Genomic DNA, 22,022 nt, shown 5'->3' with positions numbered 1-22,022 from the left:
CTTTGTTATGTCCTTTCTCTTTTATCACGGTAAGCACATGCATGATGCCAACAAATGATCCACTGACAAAATTGTTGCATGACTGGACTTTCTTCCTAATTCGAAAGTCACAACGGCTAGAAATAAGAACTGCATATCATGCAAGAAAGCAATTTTATGAGAAAGAAAAGATCCATTTCTCGAGGTACATTCATCATCTCCGTGAAGAAGTTTGAAAGAGTAGAAACATCTTAGTTATGCTACAATCGAAGTGTATATCTTTTTGAGAAGTAGATTAACTAAGAAAGTTCTATCTAATCACTTGAGTAGCACCAGTTATTGCGGTAGTGCTGCCTGGAAGAGCTCGCTTCTCCTTGCTTTCTCTATACTTGTCTTGAATCAAAGGTGAATATAAAGAATGAAATAACAGCTTAGGAGGATCTGCAATTAAATCTGAAGTGCAGCTGCTATGGGAGCGGCGAGGCTCAGAACCTCAAATGGCTTTCTGTCTTTCACCTCCTTCACTGTTCGAGGGCATGAATCTGTGATCCAGAAGTAGGTCATCCCATTCTCCGGACTACCTGAAAAAGTTAGAAGGTAAATAGGGATGAGAAAAATCAAGAGGATAGACCAAAACTCAAGACAGACATTCAGAGTGCGGTTGTGCATTTCATTGAGAATTTAAAAACTTTTAGATATGCTAACAAATTTTAATATTAATTTGCTAAATACGGACGAAATTTCAAAGATCATGCTGCAAACACACTTGGTGCCTGAATGTGTTGTATTGCTGAATAATATCTACTTTCAGTTGCCAAATTTTATTAGTACATAATTTTTCCAGTCTAACACCAAGAACAACAACAAACCCATTATATTCCCACAAGTGGCGTATGGGGAGGGTAGTGTGTACGCAGACCTTATCCCTACCTTGTGAAGGTAGAGAGGCGGTTTCCGATAGACCCTCGGCTCAAGGAAAGATGAAACAACTATTCAAGGAATTTTTCATGAAATGGATAGAGGCAGAAAAGACCACCACTCGGTCAAAAGAATAGTAGAGGAAGATTTCGAAAAGCACATTAAAGCATGGTAATTTAGCATTATTTAGGGAAAAACCTGTTAAAAGATACATGATTTTTTCCCGATAAGGATATATAAAAGTCTAATAAATCAGAAGAGATCTCAAACGTGATGCCACACACTCGAGCCTTCTGCAAAGATTTTAAGGGCTTTGACATTTTGGCAGAACCAATCTTATAGAAGGAAATTATTGCTACTAATATAAGAACCTGAGAACACATGCCTACCTCCTTTGTCGTGGTTAAACCGCTGCCATGATCTGTTTGGAAAAATTCCGTGGGTCACATAAGCACTTATTTTTTGAGCTCCATGTCTAGCCAACACTTTCTGCAAAAAGGCAGAGAATAGTTTTCTACTTGAAATAACAAAAGAGAAAAAGTATATATCAATTTTCAAGAATGTCAACTCTATACAGCATGGTCAAATATTTTATACTTCTACTCTGCATCTAAGTATTTTAAAAAATGTGCATACTAATAACAGGTTTGTTAAGAAGATACATATGCTACTATGACCCTCTCCACATTTCATAATCTTCTCATTGAGAATACAACCCTTCAACATGGAAAAAAAAGAAATCTAAATAAGTTTCTCCAGTTTTAGAGCATACAGAACTAACAACTATAAAGCAGTACCTTGAATTCATGGACCCAAGAATGGTACTTTCTGCACTTTGTTTCAGTTCTACCTTTTAAATGCTAGGATTTCATTACTTACCTAAATGAGGCCAACTTTTCACTTATCAGAGACTACATCAAAACAAAAGACCGTACATAAATAGCTTCTGCTTCACTAGTTTCTGCCAAGTAACTTGGATTAGCCAGAATGGAAATGAGTTACAAAAGTATCAGAACCAAATATAGAGGAGCATTAGACTCTAGATAGGAATGTTTTTATTTCCTTTCTTTTTTTAACCGACCAGGTCATAAACGTATAGCTAAATATGAGGGCTCTAGCCTAATGTGAGGGGAAGTAAATTTGTTCAGATGTAACAAGCAGTCAGCACCATTAGCTTTCTCACCTGGCATTCTGTTAGGGTGCCACCTGATTGTACAAGATCATCCACTATCACCACATGACGTCCATCAGGATCTCCCTCCTTAATCCGTACAATTCGTTGATCACCTTCCCTAACTTTAGCACAGACAATCTGATATTCAACCACAACAGGCCATATATAAATGAGCAAGGCGAACGTGGTTCCAGATGTAAGGCAAATTGAAAAGCAAAGATGTAGTCTTTCAGTAAGATGATAAAAATTCCAGCAGCTTGATTATTGAAGGACCCAACAATTTCTTAAGGAATAAACTATATTCAACCAGAACAAGTAGATGATGATATGCACAGCCTGCTAAATCCAGAAAACTAACACCCTGAATAGCATACGGTAGCGGTCAATGCAAATACAGACATGCGCGCAAACTTCGTAAGCTCACATACTGCACATTTTAAGAAGCTCATAACATAGCGGGATCCACTCCCCTCTTCCCTACCCCCTCCCCAAAGATAAAACATCAATGAATCATCAATCATGCATTAAATCCCAAATCAGCTAGGGCTGGTATTTTCCCTCTTTATCTATTATTTGTTTGGTAGGTAAGGGGCAGGGAGGGATCATTTTACAATGTTAGTCACTACGTACTTATTTAAGGAGTGGGGGAATGGGAAGGGTACCCTAATTTGTGAAAAGGAGAAAGCCTCGATAACCCCCAACCCTGGAGGAGTAAGTGCTCCAGAGTTTAATTCACCACTCAATTCAGGAAACCCAAGTACCAGTACACTGAATTCAACACCTAAGTCAGCTGGTATGACGACTGGAGTAGTAAGCCCAGAAAGAGCTTACTGCAGCGAGAATGGTTATTTCAAACGGTGAGGATCAGGAGATGCGTGGAGCTTTCACTCAAGAGGCTAAATCCAGCGCAAGCAAAATAGTTGTAAATGAAGAGCAGTGGGAGAAGGAACAACGTGATGCCATTCCAGTACCTCAGAAAAAGGTAGAACCGATCAATGGGAACGGAGAGAAAACATGGGCAAAATTGTTCTCTGGTAACAGGATGGCGGCAAGGGGAATGGACCTAGTGTTTGTTCCCCCTTTGATTCAGGATGGAATCAGGAAGGCACAATTGAAACAGGATGAAACGAAGATTGAGAATGAGAAATGGAAAAAGGCTATTATGCCATATGTAATTGGAGAATCTCCACCAATTGGTGCCACAGAGAGATTCATAGCCTCACAATGGAATTTCGCTGCTAAACCAAAGGTATACTATCATAATGAGGGGTATTTTGTCATACTTTTCAATACCATGGAGGACAAAAATGAGGTACTTTACTCAGGGCCACACACCATAAATAATAGGCCAGTAATCCTGAAATCGTGGTCTGCTGATTTTACTTTCTATGATGTTCTAAAGACTATTCCATTATGGGTAAATTTTCCAAATTTGCCACTGAATTGTTGGGGAAGGGTCGCTTTGCGTAGAATTGCTAGTGGACGGGGATGCCCTATATATGCTGATGAATGCACCACGAGTACAAAAAGGATTTCTTTTGCCAGAGTGCTCATCGAAATGGACATTACAAAGGAGTTGCCTAGAGGCATTAGAGTGCAGGACTCAACTGGGAAGGAATGTGATGAGATGGTAGAGTATGACTGGGTACCACAATACTGTAATAAGTGTCTAATGGTTGGACACAACTACAATAGACCAAAAGGAGTACCAGGGACACAAGTGACAAAGCAATAGGATGGAAAACAAAAGCAGAAGGCAGAAACATAAAATCAGCAGGAAAAAATTAAAAAATCATCTAAAATATGCAGGCAGGTTAGGAGCCAAAAGCCAGAAGTCCAATGGTGGGAAAGAGGACCAATAAAACAGGTTGACAAGAACATAGGCAAACAAGTGACTCAATCACAGCAGGTTGAATCACATGCACTGGGAGCTGATCAAGATGTCTGGCAGAGAGCAAAGGGAAGGGGTGTACAAACAAGCCAATTGATTCCAACTCAGAGCAATTGTGAATGCACAATGGATGATTGATATGCCTCCTATGCAGATTCAAGTGATGAATCCTCACTTCTCAGATCATTCTCCACTAAGTATAGAGGTTGAAGCAACAATGGACAACAGAAAGAGACCTTTCAGATTCTATAACTGTCTAGCTGATCATCCAGACTTTGGGAAAATAGTACAGGAATACTGGAGCATCAGGAGAGGAGATATGTGGAGCATTTGGCAGAACTTAAAATGTGTGAAAGCTGCTTTAAAAGGACTCAACAAGAAGGAATTTGTAGATACAACTAAAAAGGTCCAGAAGCTAAGGGGAGATCTGGAAAGCATACAAGCACAAATGAGGAATACTGCATCAAGTGCAGACATGTTTGAAACAGAAAAGGATATAAGATTGCAGTTGGAAAAATGGAGTATGATATAGGAGAGCATTTACAAACAAAAATTTAGAGTACAATGGCTTAAACTGGGAGACTCTAATACAGCTTTTTTCTTTGCTAGCATGAAAGGGAGAGCCTCACAGAATTAGATCAAAATGCTCACCGAAGAAGATGGAAGCTTGATAAGAATGCAGAAGGAATAGAAGATGAGATAGTGGGTTTTTACAAGTGTTAGTTAGTTAGTTGTTATGTAAATAAGAATAGTCCTACATGGAATAAGAGTAGTGTAGGAATTGTGTATTGTTATAAATAGGGATACTTGTATTATAGTTAATACACATCAATAATATAATTTTCCGAGTTATTAATTCTCACATGTTATCAGTGCAACAGTGAGAAACTCCGGAAAGGTCGGATAGTCGATGTGCATCAATTTCCGGCGACTCTTTCTAGAATATGATGGTGTCACCTCTCTGTTGGTGAGTGTTGTGCTAAAACCAACACCACCAACATACTCGGAAAGCTCCGGCGACCAAACCCCAAGAAACCAGTTCGGCAGAAACCCTACCACGCGCCGTCTAGCGCGGCTTAAAGCTCTGATGCCGGCGATGCGTCAGTCACACGCGCCGGCACATGGACACTGTTCTGTTCCGGCCAGTTTTTGACAAAAGTTCTTTTGGACAGTCCGTTCGCCCATCAATTCCCAGCCTACCCATCATATTTTCTTTTTATTCCGATCACTTTCAATTTTTTCCGGCAGAAATAGTGATTTTCTGGCAAAAACAATGATTTCTTCCCTGTTTCAGCAAGGTACATCTGATTATTTTTATTATTTGTTTCTAGACCTCTCTCCAATCCAACGATGTCTTTGGGAATTGATGTATTTGGTTTTAAAAGCACGGGTTCTGCAAATTCAAGCTTCATGATTACTTCGGAGCCCTTAATGGGAAGCTCAAACTATTTAGCTTGGGCTTCCTCTGTTGAGTTGTGGTGCAAGGGTCAAGGTGTTCAAGACCGCTTAACCAAAAAGGCTAATGAGGGAGATGAAAAGGCCAAAGCACAGTGGGAAAAGATCGATGCTTAGTTATGTAGTATCCTGTGGCGATCTATTGATTCCAAGTTGATGCCTTTGTTTCGTCCATTCCAGGCATGTCATTTAGTTTGGGAAAAGGCTCGTGCTTTATACACTAATGACATATCTCATTTCTATGATGTGATATCGCGGAAGACAAACTTGAAGAAACGGGAATTGGATATGTCTACTTACTTGGGACAAGTACAGGCAGTCATGGAAGAATTTGACAAGTTGATGCCAGTTTCTGCTAGTATTGAAAAGCAACAAGAGCAACGACAGAATATGTTTCTAGTTCTTACACTCGTTGGACTTCCTAATGACCTTGATTCAGTACGTGACCAGATTTTGGCTAGTCCGACTGTCCTTATAGTTGATGAATTATTCTCTCGATTACTTCGCCTTGCTGCAGCACCAAGTCACCCAGTGATCTCATCACAAACACTTGACTCCTCTGTTCTCGCATCCCAGATAGTGGACAACCGGGCATCTCAAACTATGGAGAATAGACGAAGAGGAGGTCGTTTTGGAAGATCTAGACCCAAGTGTTCTTATTATCATAAACTTGGACACACTCATGAAGTTTGCTATTCTTTACATGGTCGACCACCCAAAAATGCTTATGTTCCTCAGACCGAGACTACACGTAACCAGTGATTTTCTTTATCTATAGGGGAATATAATGAGTTCCTTCAGTATCAAGCAAGCAGACATCTCCACAAGTAGCCTCGGTTGCTCAAACTGATACTTCTGTTACTGGTAATTCTTTTGCTTGTGCTTCCCAGTCTAGTACTCTTGGACCATGGGTCATGGACTCAGACGCTTCTGATCATATCTCTGGTAACAAATCACTTTTGTCGAATATTGTATATTCATAGTATGTTCCCACTGCTACTTTAGCCAATGGGTTTCAAACTAAAGCAAAAGGAGTTGGACAAGCTAATCCCCTATCTTCTGTCACTCTAGATTATGTTCTTTATGTCCCTGGCTGTCCTTTTAGTCTTGCAATTGTTAGTCATTTGACTCGTGCCCTCCATTGGAATATATTTTATTGATGATTCTTTTATTATGCAGGACCGCAGTACGGGGCAGACGATTGGCACATGGCGTGAATCAGAAGGCCTTTACTACCTTAACTCACTCATTCCCTCCACAGCATGTCTAGTTACAGATCCTCCAGACCTAATTCACAGACGTTTAGGACATCCGAGTTTATCCAAGTTTCAGAAGATGGTGCATAGTTTATCTAGTTTGTCTACATTAGATTGTGAGTCGTGTCAGCTTGGAAAATATACCCGAGCTTCCTTTCCGCGTAGTGTTGAGAGTCATACAGATTCTGTTTTCTCTTTAGTTCATTTTGATATATAGGGTCCTAGTAGAGTCAGTTCAATCTTTGGATTTCGTTATTTTGATAGTTTCACTGATGATTATTCAAGATGTACTTGGTTTTCTTAATGAAAGATCGTTCTCAGTTGTTTTCTATATTCCAAAATTTTTGTACTGAAATCAAAATCAATTTGGTGTTTCTATTCGCACTTTTCGCAGTGATAATGCGTTATAATATTTATCATCTCAGTTTCAGCAGTTTATAACTTCTCAAGGAATTATTCATCAGACATCTTGTCCTTATACCCCTCGGCAAAATGGGGTTGCAGAGAGAAAGAATAGGCACCTTATGATTAATCGGATGCCTTCATCTCCCATCCAGAATCAGATTTTGTATTCAGTATTGTTTCCCCAGTCACCCTTATACTCTCTTCCCCCTCGTGTTTTTGGGAGCACTGTTTCGTTCATAACTTAGACCCTGGGAAAGATAAGTTAGCTCCTCGTGCTCTCAAGTGTGTCTTCCTTGGTTATTCTCGTATTCATAAAGGATATCTTTGTTACTCACATGATCTTTGTACGTACCTTATGTCAGCTGACGCATTTTTTGAGTCTAAACCTTTCTTTACCTCTTCTGACCACCATGATATATCTGAGGTCTTACCTATACCGACCTTTGAGGAGTTTACTATAGCTTCTCCCCTACCTTCAGCCACAAAAGTCTTACCCATACCAACCGTTGAGGAGTCTACTGTTGCTCCTCCTAGATCCCCAGCCACAAGAACACCACTCTTGACTTATCGTCGTCGTCCGCGCCCAGCATCAGGCCCAGCTGATTCACGTCCTGCACCTGACCCTGCTCCTATGCGGACTTGTCTCTTCCTAGTACACCGATTGCACTTCGGAAAGGTATACATACCACACTTAATCCTTATTCCCATTATGTCGGTTTAAGTTATCATCGTCTGTCATCACCCCATTATGCTTTTATATTTTCTTTGTCCTCTGTGTCCATCCCTAAGTCTATAGGTAAAGCATTGTCTCATCCAGGATGGCAACAGGCTATGATTGACGAGATGTCTGCTTTACATACGAGTGGTACTTGAGAGCATCTTCCTCTTCCCTCAGGTAAATCTACTGTTGGTTGTCGTTGGGTTTATGCAGTCAAAGTTGGTCCGGATGGCCAGTTTGATCGACTTAAGGCCCGTCTTGTTGCCAAATGATATACTCAAATATTTGGGCTCGATTACAGTGATACTTTCTCTCTCGTGGCTAAAATAGCATTAATCCGCCTTTTTCTATCCATGGTTGTTCGCCATTAGCCTCTCTATTAGCTGGACATTAAGAATGTTTTTCTTCACGGTGACCTTGAGGAACAAGTTTATATAGAGCAACCACCTGGTTTTGTTACTCGGGGGACTCTCGTGTCCTTGTATGTCGCTTGTGCCGGTCACTTTATGGTCTAAAGCAGTATCCTCGAGCGTGGTTTGGTAAGTTTAGCACAGTTATCCAGGAGTTTGACATGATTCGCAGAGAAGCTGATCACTCTGTGTTTTATCGGCATTCTGATTTAAGTCTCTGTATTTATCTGGTGGTCTATGTTAGCGATATTGTTATTACCGGCAATGACCAGGATGGTATTACTAAATTGAAGCAACATCTCTTTCAACACTTTGGGACTAAGGATCTGGGCAGATTAAAGTATTTTCTGGGTATTGAGGTCGCTCAGTCTAGCTCAGGTATTATGATCTTACAACGGAAGTATGCCTTAGACATTCTTGAGGAGACAGGAATGATAGGTTGTAGACCCGTTGACACTCCGATGGATCCGAATTCTAAACTTTTGCCAGGACAGGGGAAGCCGCTTAGCGATCCTGCAAGATATAGGCAGCTGGTTGGTAAATTAAATATCTCACAGTGACTAAACCCGATATTTCCTTTCCTGTGAGTGTTGTAAGTCAGTTTATGGATTCTCCTTGTGATAGTCATTGGGATGCAGTTGTCCGCATTCTTCGATATATAAAATCAGCTCCAGTCAAAGGATTATTGTTTGAGGATCGAGGCCATGAGTAGATCGTTGGATACGCAGATGCTGATTGGGCAGGATCACCTTCTGATAGACGTTCTACGCCTGGATAATGTGTTTTAGTAGGAGGCAATTTGGTGTTTTGGAAGAGCAAGAAACAGAATGTAGTTGCTCGATCTAGTGCAGAAGCAGGATATCGAGCAATGGCTATGGCAACATGTGAGCTAGTTTGGATCAAACAATTGCTCAAGGAGTTGAAATTTGGTAAAATTAGTCAGATAGAACTTGTGTGCGATAATCAAGTTGCCCTTCATATTGCATCAAATCCGGTGTTACATGAGAGAACTAAACACATTGAGACTGACTCTCACTTCGTCAGAGAAAAGATACTCTCAAGAGATATTGCAACAAAGTTTGTGAAGTCGAATGATCAGCTTGCAGATATTTTTACCAAGTCCCTCACTGGTCCCCGTATTAGTTATATATTTAACAAGCTCGGTACATATGATTTGTATGCACCGGCTTGAGGGGGAGTGTTAGATAGTTATGAAAATAACCCAAGTCCCACATGGAATAGGAGTAGAATATGTATTGTGTATAGTTACAAATAGAGCTATTGTAAAACACTTAATAGAATATCAATAATGGATTTTTCTCCCGTGCATTCTCACAGCTTTCAAAAATTTTCCAGATCATCAGGCTTGATAGCAAACCAAGACAAAAGTTGTATCTATTTTGGAGGGGTTCCACTAGATATACAGCAGCTGATTACACAAAGCCTAGGTTTCTCTGTAGGTTCTCTACCTTTTAGATACCTGGGGGGTGCCTCTGAGTATAAAAAGATTATCGGTGGCTCAATGTCAAACTCTGACGGACAAGATGCTTGCAAAGGTGAACCATTGGACAGCAAAATTCATGTCGTATGCAGGAAGGTTGCAATTGATTAAGAGTGTTATGATTGCCATCCAATCCTTTTGGTCACAAATATTTCCATTACCAAAGAAGAAAATTCTGAAGTTTGAAACTATTTGTAAAAGATTTCTTTGGACGTGTGAATCTGAAGGCAACAAAAAGGCATTGGTGGCTTGGGAGAAGTTGTGTTGGCCCACGTCTGCGGGAGGGCTGAACATCACTGACATACTAAGATGAAAAAAGCAATCCTGCTAACTGTGGCATTTCTTTTTAAGCCTAGCTGGAATTTCCTGGACAATGCCAAACAATCCTGCTAACCTTCTTAGTAGCTGGAACAATGGAGAGGCAAACATTCAACATAAGAATTGGTGGAAAGTCATCCCTGCTTGCATATGGTGGGCTATATGGAAGGAAAGAAATGCCAGAATTTTTGAAGATAAGCAAAGCTCTTACCAGAAAATTAAGCTAAACTGTTTTTTGTTGTTTCATTTTTGGTGTAAGGAGAGCTATAGGGTGGATGTACATTCTTTGTTTGATCTGCTAGAAGAATTGTAAAGGATAGACTAAGGGGTTCAGTTTTTTCTTTTGGTTCTGATTGTGGTGACACACAATCTTGTAATTATTTTTCTCATATATATAATCGTTACCTTTCTCAAAAAAAAAAAGATGAAAAAAGCAGCAGTCCTAAAGCACCTACGTAATCTATGTAAGAAGAAGGATAGATTATGGATACAGTGGATGCATATATATTACATAAAGAAAGGTGTAGTATGGAATACATATGCCAAGCAAGCTTCATGGTTAACTCAAAAAGACCTAAGTGCTGCAAAGTACCTACCAGAAGCAAATATAAGAGTGGAGGATATTTTGAATGCAGAAAGCTATTCCATTAGAGACATCTATAACAAACTTAGAGGAGACTTTCCTGAAGTTGAATGGAGGAAGCTGTTGTGCAACAATCAGAGTAGTCCTAAGTGGATCTTTATACTATACATAGCATTACAGGGCAGGTTATACACCAGAGACAAGCTTATCAAATGGGGCATACTAACCAGTCCATTTTGCTCATTATGTGAAGGAGGAGCAGAGGACCATGAACACTTATTTTTCAAGTGCAGCTACTCAACAGCAATATGGAGAAAGCTGCTATACTGGATAGGAATCAATAGGGATGCACAAGGTTGGACTGAGAAATCAGCTGGGCTACAAAATATGCATCAGGAAGACAACCATTAGCAGCAGTGTAAAGAATGGCCTTAACTAGTGCTGTCTATCACATATGGCAGGAGAGAAATGGGAGAACTTTCCGCATGAAGAAGAGGACCAGTGATGATATTGTTAGAGCAATAGTTCAAGAGATTCATTGTCGAGGAAGTATGAGTCCTAGACTAGCCAAACAACTGCAGGAGCTAAACTTTTATCCTTAGCTAGTTTGCTTTAGATTTGAATTAGGAGTATTGGTGCTGTTTAGTTTAAGAGTCTTTAGAGTTGGGGCTATATGTCCAACTTTAGTATGAAAGCTATATGGTTTTGTTTTATACTTGTACATATTTCCCTGGTAATAAAAAATTTCTAATTACCAAAAACAAAAAAGGAGCGGTTTATGGCATTCATCTTTGGGTCACAGGTGCTCGAGCACATTTATAAAAGTCAATAATCCTATTTGCAATTTGTAAAATACAATTTGCACTTATTTAAGGGGGTTATGACAACTTTGAGCATAGGTACTAGAGGGCCTTTAGAAAGGTCAATAGTCCTACTTGCAATTTGTAAAATACAAGTGCATGACGAAGAAACTGAAGATTCGAGACAATAAAAAGGGGAACTATAATTCAATCCCATATTAGAGCATACAGGAGCAAGTTTACAAGCATAAAAACATGAATATAAATGTATGATCACCATGCTGATGGAGTTATTTTGAGCAACAAACTAGTTTTGAAGGAATACCATTGGAAAATGCTGAAGCTGCTTGTGAAAACGTTTCCATGCACCATCATCAGGAAAAGCTAGAGATATCTACAGAAAGCAACAGGACGTCGATTATTAGCAGGAAAAAATATTTAACCATTGACCACTTCCATTATTTCAATCATACAAGTAGTAGGTGAAAAATCGGTATCCTGCAATGTCACAAGCACATTATGTGATCTACAAATTTTAGGACCAAAAAGACCGTTACATTTCCTTTTTAATTTTTCTTCATGCAATGGGAATAGCACCCCAAAGGAATTCATTTCCTTTTTATTTTTCTTCATGTAATGGGAAAAGCAACCCAAAGGAATTCATTAATTTTAAAATCATAGTCTAGACTCATCTTTCATAACTAGTTCATGCTTGAATTCTGAACCGTTAAATCTAAGCACGAGTTTGGAAAAAATAACTATAGCCTCTGGTTATTGGAAGGCAGTACTAATACAAATTCATTCTGTTTATAAGCACATCGGAAAAGAACATAAACCAAACAGTACATCTGTTTGAGAGCAAATCTTTGAGGACTCTGAACTGGACACCAAAACTAGAACAACTCTTAAGAAGCTTTACAAATTTCAAGTGTATGTCCTAGCAACAATCAAGCTCAAATAACTACAGAGCAGGATTCAAATCCCATCAGAGGTGAAAAATGATAGTGATTTCTTTTCATCTGTCTAAGTTTTGAGGGACAAAGTTAATCGGAATATGTACTAGTGGGAGCTAGCAGGTGTCCTGTGCATTAGTCGAGGTGTGGGGAAATTGGCCCGGACACCACAGTTATCAAAAAGGAAAAAAACAGCTATTAAGCTTGACGTAGCTAATCTGCCAGAAAAGATGCTTTGATTCTTATTACACTCATTTTTATTATAGAATACCGAGTCACATCCACCTAGTTTTACCCATCAGAGGTTGGACTGAAGGGATAAAAACATTTAGCTTAAAGAGATGAGAAGTTTACTTGTTTCAATATCCTCACGATCCCTTCGCTTTATGTGCTATAAGATTCATCAACATGTTAGTTTACTGGAGTTCCTCAACATCAGATTTTGCAAAGAATACAAAAACATTCGGAAGAGAAACACCGCTATTTCCAGCATCAGAATATCAAACATATGATTAACTTGTTTATGTTACCTCATACCAGGATAAAAGGAAAGGAAACAAAACTTACATTGTCAGAGTCAGGGAGTTGTTGTAGCCTATTCAGAAGCAAGGGGATCCCGCTCTCGAAGCATGGTAGTATATTGTCTCCAAAGTAGAACCTCTCCTGTAATTGAGGAAGTCACATAAACAAGCGTCAGCTTAAGATTACAATGACATATAAGCTAGAAAATGACCAGCATGAAAAAACATCAGGTTTTTCAGGAAGACATGACTTTGGTATACACCTGCAAGGCATGGATATCAAAGGTAACTAAACTAGTTGGTCCTCCTCGAGGAACTGGAATGTTTGACAAAATCCTGGCAAGCGTAAAAGCTGTGGCAACATCACCTTCATCCTCCATACGCTCAGATGTGCCCGTTGGGAAGAACGGAAGGACAAGTGTGAATGAGGAAACGAAGAGCTTTGGCAATGCATAAATAACTGATAATTGCTCAAAAATCACCCCAGGAGAACTAAATGAAGCAAGGAAAGCTGCATGCTGTCCACGGATGCCATGAGCATTAGATATGAATAGGTTTGGGAATCCATCTTCAAAAGTCCTGAATTTATTTAGACCAAATCAACTTTGCAAAATAATACAATAAACAGTACTTGTGGTCCTCTTACTCAATTAAGTTATGTTCCCTTAATAATGCAGCAAGTATAGGGGTCAGAAAATCAAATTAATTCTACACTCTCACTCATTTTTCTTAAATTCGATTTAAAATTGTTATCCAAGTCTATTTAACATAAATATATCTGATCAAACTATTAGTTTATTTTGACAAGCATGTTTCTATGGCGCCAAGAAGGGAACTTTGATCTCATCGTAAGCAGGCAAAACTCCAATTTCCAAAGTTTACCCTTGTGGACCTATTAACCAGAATGAATTTGGTACTTCTTTCGCCCCATTTTATGTGACATTGAACTTAACACATTAGTTTGATTTGTATGTTACACAAAAGAAAGAGTGGAATAAAAAATTAGCTAAATAGTTAAAAGTTCTGGTTCAGTATACAACCCTTAATAAAAGCTGGCAATTTCTCCTTTTTATTTCTTCTCGGTCTTCCACCTCATCTAGGCTCAGTAATTAGTTATAAATTACTCGTTCTGTCCCAATTTATATGACACTTTCCATCTTGGGACATCCCAAATCGTTCAATAACATTATTCTTTTACCCAGTTTAATACCACAAGTGGGGTATGAGGAGGGTAGTGTCTACGCAGACCTTACCCCTACGTGGTGAAGATCTTTACAACCTTCACAAACTTTCAAGAATTTAAATTCTTTGATATGGTGTTTTATTTATCAAACTGACTTTTATCCATAAATTCAATGTTTTTTTCCCACAATCACCAATTTATAATACAAGTAAAAAAATATGTTTAACTCCATGCTTAATCAAATACAGCCATATAAAATGGAACTGTGTAAATAATTTTAAAGAAAAATAACATATCACTACTTAAATATGATTAGTTAAAATATATTTAAATTCTACTAATTCATAAAAATTAATCACTCTATCCCAATTTATGTGATATTCTTTTCTATTTTGACTTTCCAAAAAAATACTCCATCTGTTCGCTTTTAGTTGACTTTTGACTTTGCACTCCAACAACAACAACAACAACAGCCCAAGTGAGGCCTGGGAGGGTAGGGTAGGTCGATAGAAAAAATAGTACGTATTTTACAATTTTACCCATAAAAAAAGTATTAGAAAAATAATTTGGGAATTAGTAGTTAATGACGGGGTAAAACATGAAAAAAAGATTGATTTGCTAAAATGGAAAAGTAAAAATAAAAATATATTTTTAGTATAATGGACAAGTAAAAGTGAACTGAGCGAGTAATATCGTTCTATATTGAGAAAGAATTTAACTTTAAACTTTCAATGACTACTATGTCTATAACTTATTTTATTCCACAAATTTGGAAAGTGTATTTTTTCTTAATCTTTGTGCCTAGTCATGCAACACCAAGGAGTATAGAAGATAATTTTACTAAAAACAATGTCGAATTAATAAATAAATAAGGAGTTGGGCGAATCTTACCTCCAAGTGATACTACGGAGCTCAATGGCGTCAGATTGAGAAGCAATTCGCTCAGCAAGATCTTTCATCTCATCGCAATAGAATAAGCAAACTCTCTTCGAATTCTTACCAGCAGAACCCAAAGCAGCAGCTGCAGACATTGGGATTGAAGGAGGTTTCAGAATAATATGAATTGGATCAGTCGCTGAGACACAGCCCACCGTCCACCTTTGGTTACTCTCAAATTCACATCGAATGGAAAAATCCTTATTACGCTTGAAGGATCGCGAGAGGATAAAAGTGGAATTATGGAATTTGTCAAGGGTTTTTGAGGAATGTGAAGAGACGACCGGCGGCGACGGCGGAGTTGTGGCTGACATGGGGTGGAAGTGTGTCAGTGTTAACGGGTTGTGTAAGGGTGGAGGAACTAAAGACTATTAGAATTGCGGCTAGAGCTGGCGGCACTTTGTGTTGTAAGGAAAGAAAATATAAATACACTTCCGCTCGGACCAAACTACATTAACTTACAATCTACATATATACTCCTATATGGAGTACATAGTTTAGGACATTAGGTTCCATGTACGGGTGTTGTAACAAATATTTATGTAATCAAGTCTCATAAAAATAATTTTTTTGAAATACTTGATTATGGTGGATGTTCGTAACTACTAAGGGAGTAACACCCACTATACTTCTCCATTAATCTTACCATTATGATTGTAACTCCAATACCTTCATTATCTTTCTCATGATCTCAATAGTTCCTGGGATTGAATTCAACTAGCTTACAAGGAGTGAATCTATGCATTCTTATTTTAAATTATTTTGAGGTTGGCTTGGTCTAGTTTATATTACATGACAATACAAATAAATTTTTGCAGGAAAATAAGCGGACTAAATGAAGAATGTCCATATTGACTATGGCTTGAGGGTAAGACGGTGGATTCAAGTTCACTGCACCATAAGGGTAAGGCGTCGGGTGTGAGTCCCGGTGCACCGTGATTATAAGAGTTGGGTTTGATCCCAACTCATTATGGCTTAACATGCCGTTATATGGGTAAGACATTGGGTTTGAGTCCCAATGCACCATATTGATGATATAATGATTACTAAAGAAAAATAATGTCTTTTCATGAAAAGGCATGAAGCTTGTCCCATTTGATTTGCTCCATTCTTAAAGTGAATGTGATAGCAGTGTATAATAAGTCTAAATGAAAATAAATGGTTGACCAAAGAACGTGAGCGTGCTAAAGATCAAAACAATAATAGTCATCATTATGGTAATTATAAAAAAGAGAATAATAAGGGTTCTCAAAATAATCCTTCCAAGGTTAAAGAAATATGTATCAATGTGGTCTGTTAATACGAGGCACGTTCACATGATTATAGTCCATTCCTTGAAAATATGACTTGTGATAAGCATTGTAAATGCGGACTCATTCATGAAAGTGAATGTGAAAATATATATGTGATAAAAATTATGCATAAGAATGCGGTTATGCATGGTTGGATAAATACTACAACTCACCTCTAAGGGAGGTTTGAGAGAAAGAAAGAAAATGCATATTACTGTGTGGTTACATGGATATGTCATTAGTCGCGTACATGTGGTACGCCAAAAATATATCGTCATGTCTTATAAAAAGTTATTAAAGGAAAATTTAAAGCAAGAAATGATTTTGCTAATGCTGATTTTGACCATGACAATTATTACGAAATAATTTTCTCCGTAAAGGAGATATTCACCGTATGAATGGTGTAACAAAAGATCTTGTAGTACAAAATTAATTAAGAGCTCTGAAAGAACTAATTTGTTACTATCCGGATGAATGAAATTGTTATTGACATTAATATTGTAGTAAGTCTCAAAATGTCACGACCCAAAATCTTAACCTGCCGTGATGGCGTCTATCGTGGTACTAGGCAAGCCGACATTTCAAAATATTCCCAACATTTTTAACAGAAAACGAATTAAAGTAGTTTAAACAATGGAGGTTCTCATAAACGGGATAGAAACCCAAAACACAACGCGAAAGTTCCTAACCATGGGGTGTCACAGAGTACATGAGCATCTATACATCACAAGTCTGAAAAGATACTGTCTATGATAGTCTGAAACTAAATACAATAAGCGGAAAGATAGGAAAGGAGAGACACGGTCTGCGAAACGACGGCAACTACCTTGAAATCTCCCGAAGATCAACTGTGCACTGAAATCAACACTCACCGTGTCCAGAAACACCTGGATCTACACACGAAGTGCAGGGTGTAGCGTGAGTACAACCAACTTAGTAAGTAACAAGACTAAATAAAAAACTAAAAGTAGTGACGAGCTTCACAGTCAAAGTTTAATTATAGTAATTTTAGCATAGGAAGGTAGGCATGCTTTCAAGTTCGACAAATAAGTCCAAAACAGTTATTTCATATCAAGTTCATTTGAAACAGAAGATTATATCTCTCAGAAATTTCAAGATAGTGATATATGACAGCTGAAGTGCAACAGAAATGAAAGTCAAATGCAGCCTCTCAGAGCAACAGTAACACAATCCTCCCATTCACTCCAACCTCACAATCACCCATTCCTCACATTCACTCATTCCTCTCAATCGCTCAGCACTCGACACTCAGCACTCGGCACTCGCACTCAGTAGGTACCTGCACTCACTGGGGGTGTGTATAGACTCCGGAGGGGCTCCTTCAACCCAAGCGCTATAACAAGCCAATCATGGCATATATCAGTGAAACATGTTGCGGCGTGCAGCCCGATCCCATAAATATTCTCACAATTAGGCCCTCGGCCTCACTCAGTCATCAACCTCTCCAGTCTCTCGGGCTCTCAGAAATCATGATAAGCAGCCCAAACATCAATGATATAATGCATCAATAATGAACAATAGAGACTGCGATGTAATATACAAGTAAAACTGTGACTGAGTACAAAACAATAATTTAGCAGATAATTCAACATGTACACGACCTCTGTGGGTCCCTATAGTGCCAACACATAGTCTAAACATGATTTCTAACATGATTCGTGATTCAATTTCTCTAATATATGGAGAATGTGCAGATAACAACAGGTTATTCAACTACCCAGTTCTATGAAATTTGACCAAGTCATAATTCCTACGGTTCACGCCCACACGCCCGTCACCTAGCATGTGCGTTACCACAAAACCAAATACATAACACGTAATACGGGGTTTCGTACCCTCAGAACCAGATTTAGAACTGTTACTTACCTCAATCCGAGCAAATCTCTACTCCAACACACTCTTGCCTTGCGAAACGGCCTCTGAATTCCTTGAATCTTGCTAATAAACAATTCGATACAATCAATACGGGCTAAAGGAATCAACTACATAAGGAAATGCTAAGCTATTAATCAAAATAAAAAATCAACTCAAAAGCCGGCCCCCGGGTCCACGTCTCGAGATTCGATAAAAGTCATAAAAGCCGAAAGCCCATTCAAATACGAGTCTAACCATACCAAATTCATAAAAATCCAACACCAAATCGTCACCCAAATACCCAAATCAAACTCTCCAAATCCCTAACCTCAATCTCCCAATTTACACCTTAAATATACACCAACTAGGTGGAAAAATCAATGGGGAAGTAATATTATTGATAAAAAATGAGCACAAGCGACTTGCCTCAAGAATTCCCTCGAAAACCCTCTCAAGAATCGCCAAAACCCGAGCTCAAAATGTTTAAATGAAGCAAAATCGCGAACCCTTGCATTTAAGTGTTCTGTCCAGTACTTCCGCTTATGCGGAAACTTAACCGCTTCTGCGGCATCGCAGAAGCGACATCACACACGCATTTGCAGCTCATTCCGCTCCTGTGGTCCCTCACTCCGCTTCTGCGAGCGTCCAAGTTGCTTATGCGGACCAAGCTCATCTGCCCAGCTCCACTTCTGCGGTCCGCCTGCCGCATCTGCGGTCACGCAGGTGCGGAATTCCCTATCTCACCTGTGCGCCTTCTGCTTCTGCGCACCTCTCACCGCACCTACGACCACCTGCACACTCCCCTCCAAACTCGCACCTGCGCAAGCCAGCCCGCACCTGCGAGCTCGCACATGCCATCAAAGCTCCGCAGGTGCGGTTACACCAGCAGAGGTCCAACTTCAACAATCTCTCAACTTCAACTTTTGATCTGTTAACCCTCCGGAATCAACCCGAGGCCCCCAGGACCTCAACCAAACATACCAATAAGTCCTAAAACCTCATACGAACTTAGTCGAGCCCTCAAATCACATCAAACAACTTCAAAAACATGAATCGCACCTCAATTCAAGCCTATTGAAACTAAGGAAATTCAACTTCTACAAACGACATCGAAACCTATCAAAACACATCCGATTGATCCTAAATTTTTCACACAAGTTACAAATGACATTACAGACCTACTCCAACTTCTGGAAATCGGAATTCGACCTCAATATTAAAAAGTCCACTCCCGGTCAAACTTCTCAAAAATCTAACTTTTTCCATTTCAAGCCTAATCCCACTACGGACCTCCAAATTACAATCCGGACACGCTCCTAAGTCCAAAATCACCCAACGGAGCTAACGAAACCATCAAAAGTCCATTCCGAAGTCGTTTACTCAAAGATCAACATCCAGTCAATCATTTCAACTTTGAACCTTGAGACTAAGTGTCTCATTTTTTAAGGACCCGAACCGACTACCCTGGCAAGTCACATAATAGTTATAAAGTACAAAATGAGCAGTAAATGGGAAAAATGGGGCTATAACTCTCAAAACGACCGGCCGGGTCGTTACACAAAAGAAACATTTTGAGTTTCAAATATATTAGCCAAAGTGGTTGGCATTTTAAAGGAAGATTGAATATCTTTATATTACTATAATCATACCGGGTAAATATGAAAGGTTACCCGACTTTTCTTCTATTTGTACTACACATGTATAAGTATGATGATGGAATCACATGCTATAGTACAGATGCTTATTGAAATAAATATCAGTTTGCATGACTGGTTGGCCATCCCGCTTCAATTATGATGCGAAAAATGATTGAGAATTCACATTGTCATATATTGAAGAATTAGGAGATTCTTCGAGAATTCTCTTGTACGACTTGTTCTCATGATAAACTGATTACTATACCAGCTGGGGTTGGGATTGTATTCCCTGATTTTTGGAACGTATAAAAGGTGATATATATATATATATATATATATATATATATATATATATATATCAACTTGCAGTTTGGTTTTTGCAAGGTTGCTTGCTCAAATTATTAGAGCACAGTTCCTGAATATAAATTATGATGATTTATCTTGATAATGCTGGTTTAAATCCAAGTTAGTTTAGCAAAAATTGTATGCCTCCAATTATAGCTAAATCATTTGTTATGAGAACAAAACTCCCAAAAGAAATTTTGTATGAGGTGTATTATTTAATATACAGCAGTACTTGTACGCACCTAGCCAGGTTATGAAAATTTCTCCCTATCACAATCGGTTCACGGTCAGGAACCAAATAATTTCATCTAGAAATATGGATGTGCTATATGATTTAATTGTTCTACCACAATGCACAAAGATGGATCCCCAAAGAAGGTTGTGGACATATGTTGGTGATCCCAACATTAGGGGGAGAAAATGAGCAGCTGAAAAAAGTGATACGTGAAATGAATTATTATGAGTACATCTACATCCTCGTACAAGAAAATGTGAACTTGAAGTTCAAATGATAATTCATTTGTAAAATATTGCGAGGGAAATTTGCTGACCCAAAGCTAAATGTCATATTTCAGCTGCAATGCTCCAACTAAAATAAAGTCCATGATAGACAGAGTCTATGACATGCATAAAGCGTAATAGACTAATTGGTTCCAAAGATAAAACTCCTTGAAGAAGGAGTGGAGCAAATGATCAAGATGGTCATAATAAGGAGGCATATGGACATGTTGGGACAGATACTATTTTCATGTCTTTGTGCCCCTTATTGATGAATTGTGATACTATGTCTCTTGATGATATGCTGTTATTTTGTGTTGTCATTATTATGGTACATATGGACATGTTGGGACGGATATTGTTATTGTTATGATGTCTGGGAATAAGGATGGAATTCTTATTGATGAAATGTGGAGTATAAGGGTGGTATTCTTATTGATGAAATGTGGAGTATAAGAGTGGCATTCATATTGATGAGTTGTGGAGTATAAAGGTGGCATTCATATCGATAATATGTAGAGTATAAGGGTGGCATTCTTGTTGATGAAACAAGGAGTATAAAGGCGACATTCATATTGATGAAATGTGGAGTATAAGGGTGGCATTCTTGATTAAGCAAGTTAATTCTTTATGCTTTGTTATGCACTTTACATGATTTCATGTTACTTTTAACATGCTATTTTATGCCTCTGTTATTGACAGATAATTCTTTTGTCAAACATGATTTACATGTGATGGTTGATAACTATTGTTTCGTCGTGTTGATGGTACTACATCTTGTTATATTATTGTCACTAGTTATTTAAGATATAGCACAAGTTCTATGATTAGTAAGAACCACATGACTCGAATCTCGTTACTATTCCACCGAGGTGTGAGCTTTGATATCTTCGAGAGAATTCAAGGTAGTGATACATGGACGTTACAGACCCTTGGAGTCCCCTTTCTTCATTTCTTACTATCGTATTACATTTAGAAGGTATTGTACTTATTGAGACTCGTTATGTATTCATTTTAAAGCTCATGATTCTGTATTACCTAAATTTGGGAGATTGGCTTATGTACCTTGTATTGGCTTTGTTGGAATCGTATTTTGCTGTTTATGATAATTTCAAACTTATTATATCATGTTTTGTTATTTTATATTATTGTGTGATTGACTTACCTAGTCTTGGAGGTTAAGTGCCATCACGATCTTTGATGGGATTTTTTTATCATGACAAGCATGCACTAGTTACCCCTGTTAGAGCCGCAAGATAGTCGGGTCGAGGTAGATGCCGAGGTGGGGCACATGCCGCAGCTAGAGCCCCTACTAGAGCAATAGTGGTGGAGCCACTAGTAGCCCTAATTGTAGAGATGGAGCCTAATTATATT

At 38.6% G+C, this 22,022-nt stretch overlaps 1 protein-coding gene across 1 annotated transcript; it reads right to left on the bottom strand.

The window, feature by feature from the left end:
- Nucleotides 1-139: 139 nt before the first annotated feature.
- LOC107826214 (ribose-phosphate pyrophosphokinase 4) lies at nucleotides 140-15,454 on the bottom strand. Its single transcript, XM_016653166.2, has 7 exons — nucleotides 14,957-15,454; nucleotides 13,146-13,461; nucleotides 12,929-13,024; nucleotides 11,734-11,802; nucleotides 2,081-2,209; nucleotides 1,287-1,386; nucleotides 140-560 (listed from the first exon to the last, which is right to left on the bottom strand). The coding sequence occupies exons 1-7, from the start codon at nucleotides 15,313-15,315 to the stop codon at nucleotides 427-429; spliced, it is 1,203 nt and encodes a 400-aa protein (XP_016508652.1). The 5' UTR covers nucleotides 15,316-15,454; the 3' UTR covers nucleotides 140-426.
- Nucleotides 15,455-22,022: the final 6,568 nt, after the last annotated feature.

This window comes from Nicotiana tabacum, chromosome 12 (genome assembly GCF_000715075.1).
Source record: "Nicotiana tabacum cultivar K326 chromosome 12, ASM71507v2, whole genome shotgun sequence".
Taxonomy (NCBI): Eukaryota; Viridiplantae; Streptophyta; class Magnoliopsida; order Solanales; family Solanaceae; genus Nicotiana; species Nicotiana tabacum.
Note: the sequence above shows the minus strand (reverse complement) of the source record. Positions and strands in the feature narration are given on the sequence as shown.

Bases quoted from the DNA above. Each gene is read 5' to 3' on its own strand.
- LOC107826214 (XM_016653166.2), bottom strand. From the start codon at position 15,315: ATGTCAGCCACAACTCCGCCGTCGCCGCCGGTCGTCTCTTCACATTCC. The intron at 13,025-13,145 runs GTGTATACCAAA...CCTCAATTACAG, and splicing joins TTGATATCCATGCCTTGCAG to GAGAGGTTCTACTTTGGAGA. The intron at 2,210-11,733 runs GTATTCCTTCAA...GTTGAATATCAG, and splicing joins AGCTTCAGCATTTTCCAATG to ATTGTCTGTGCTAAAGTTAG.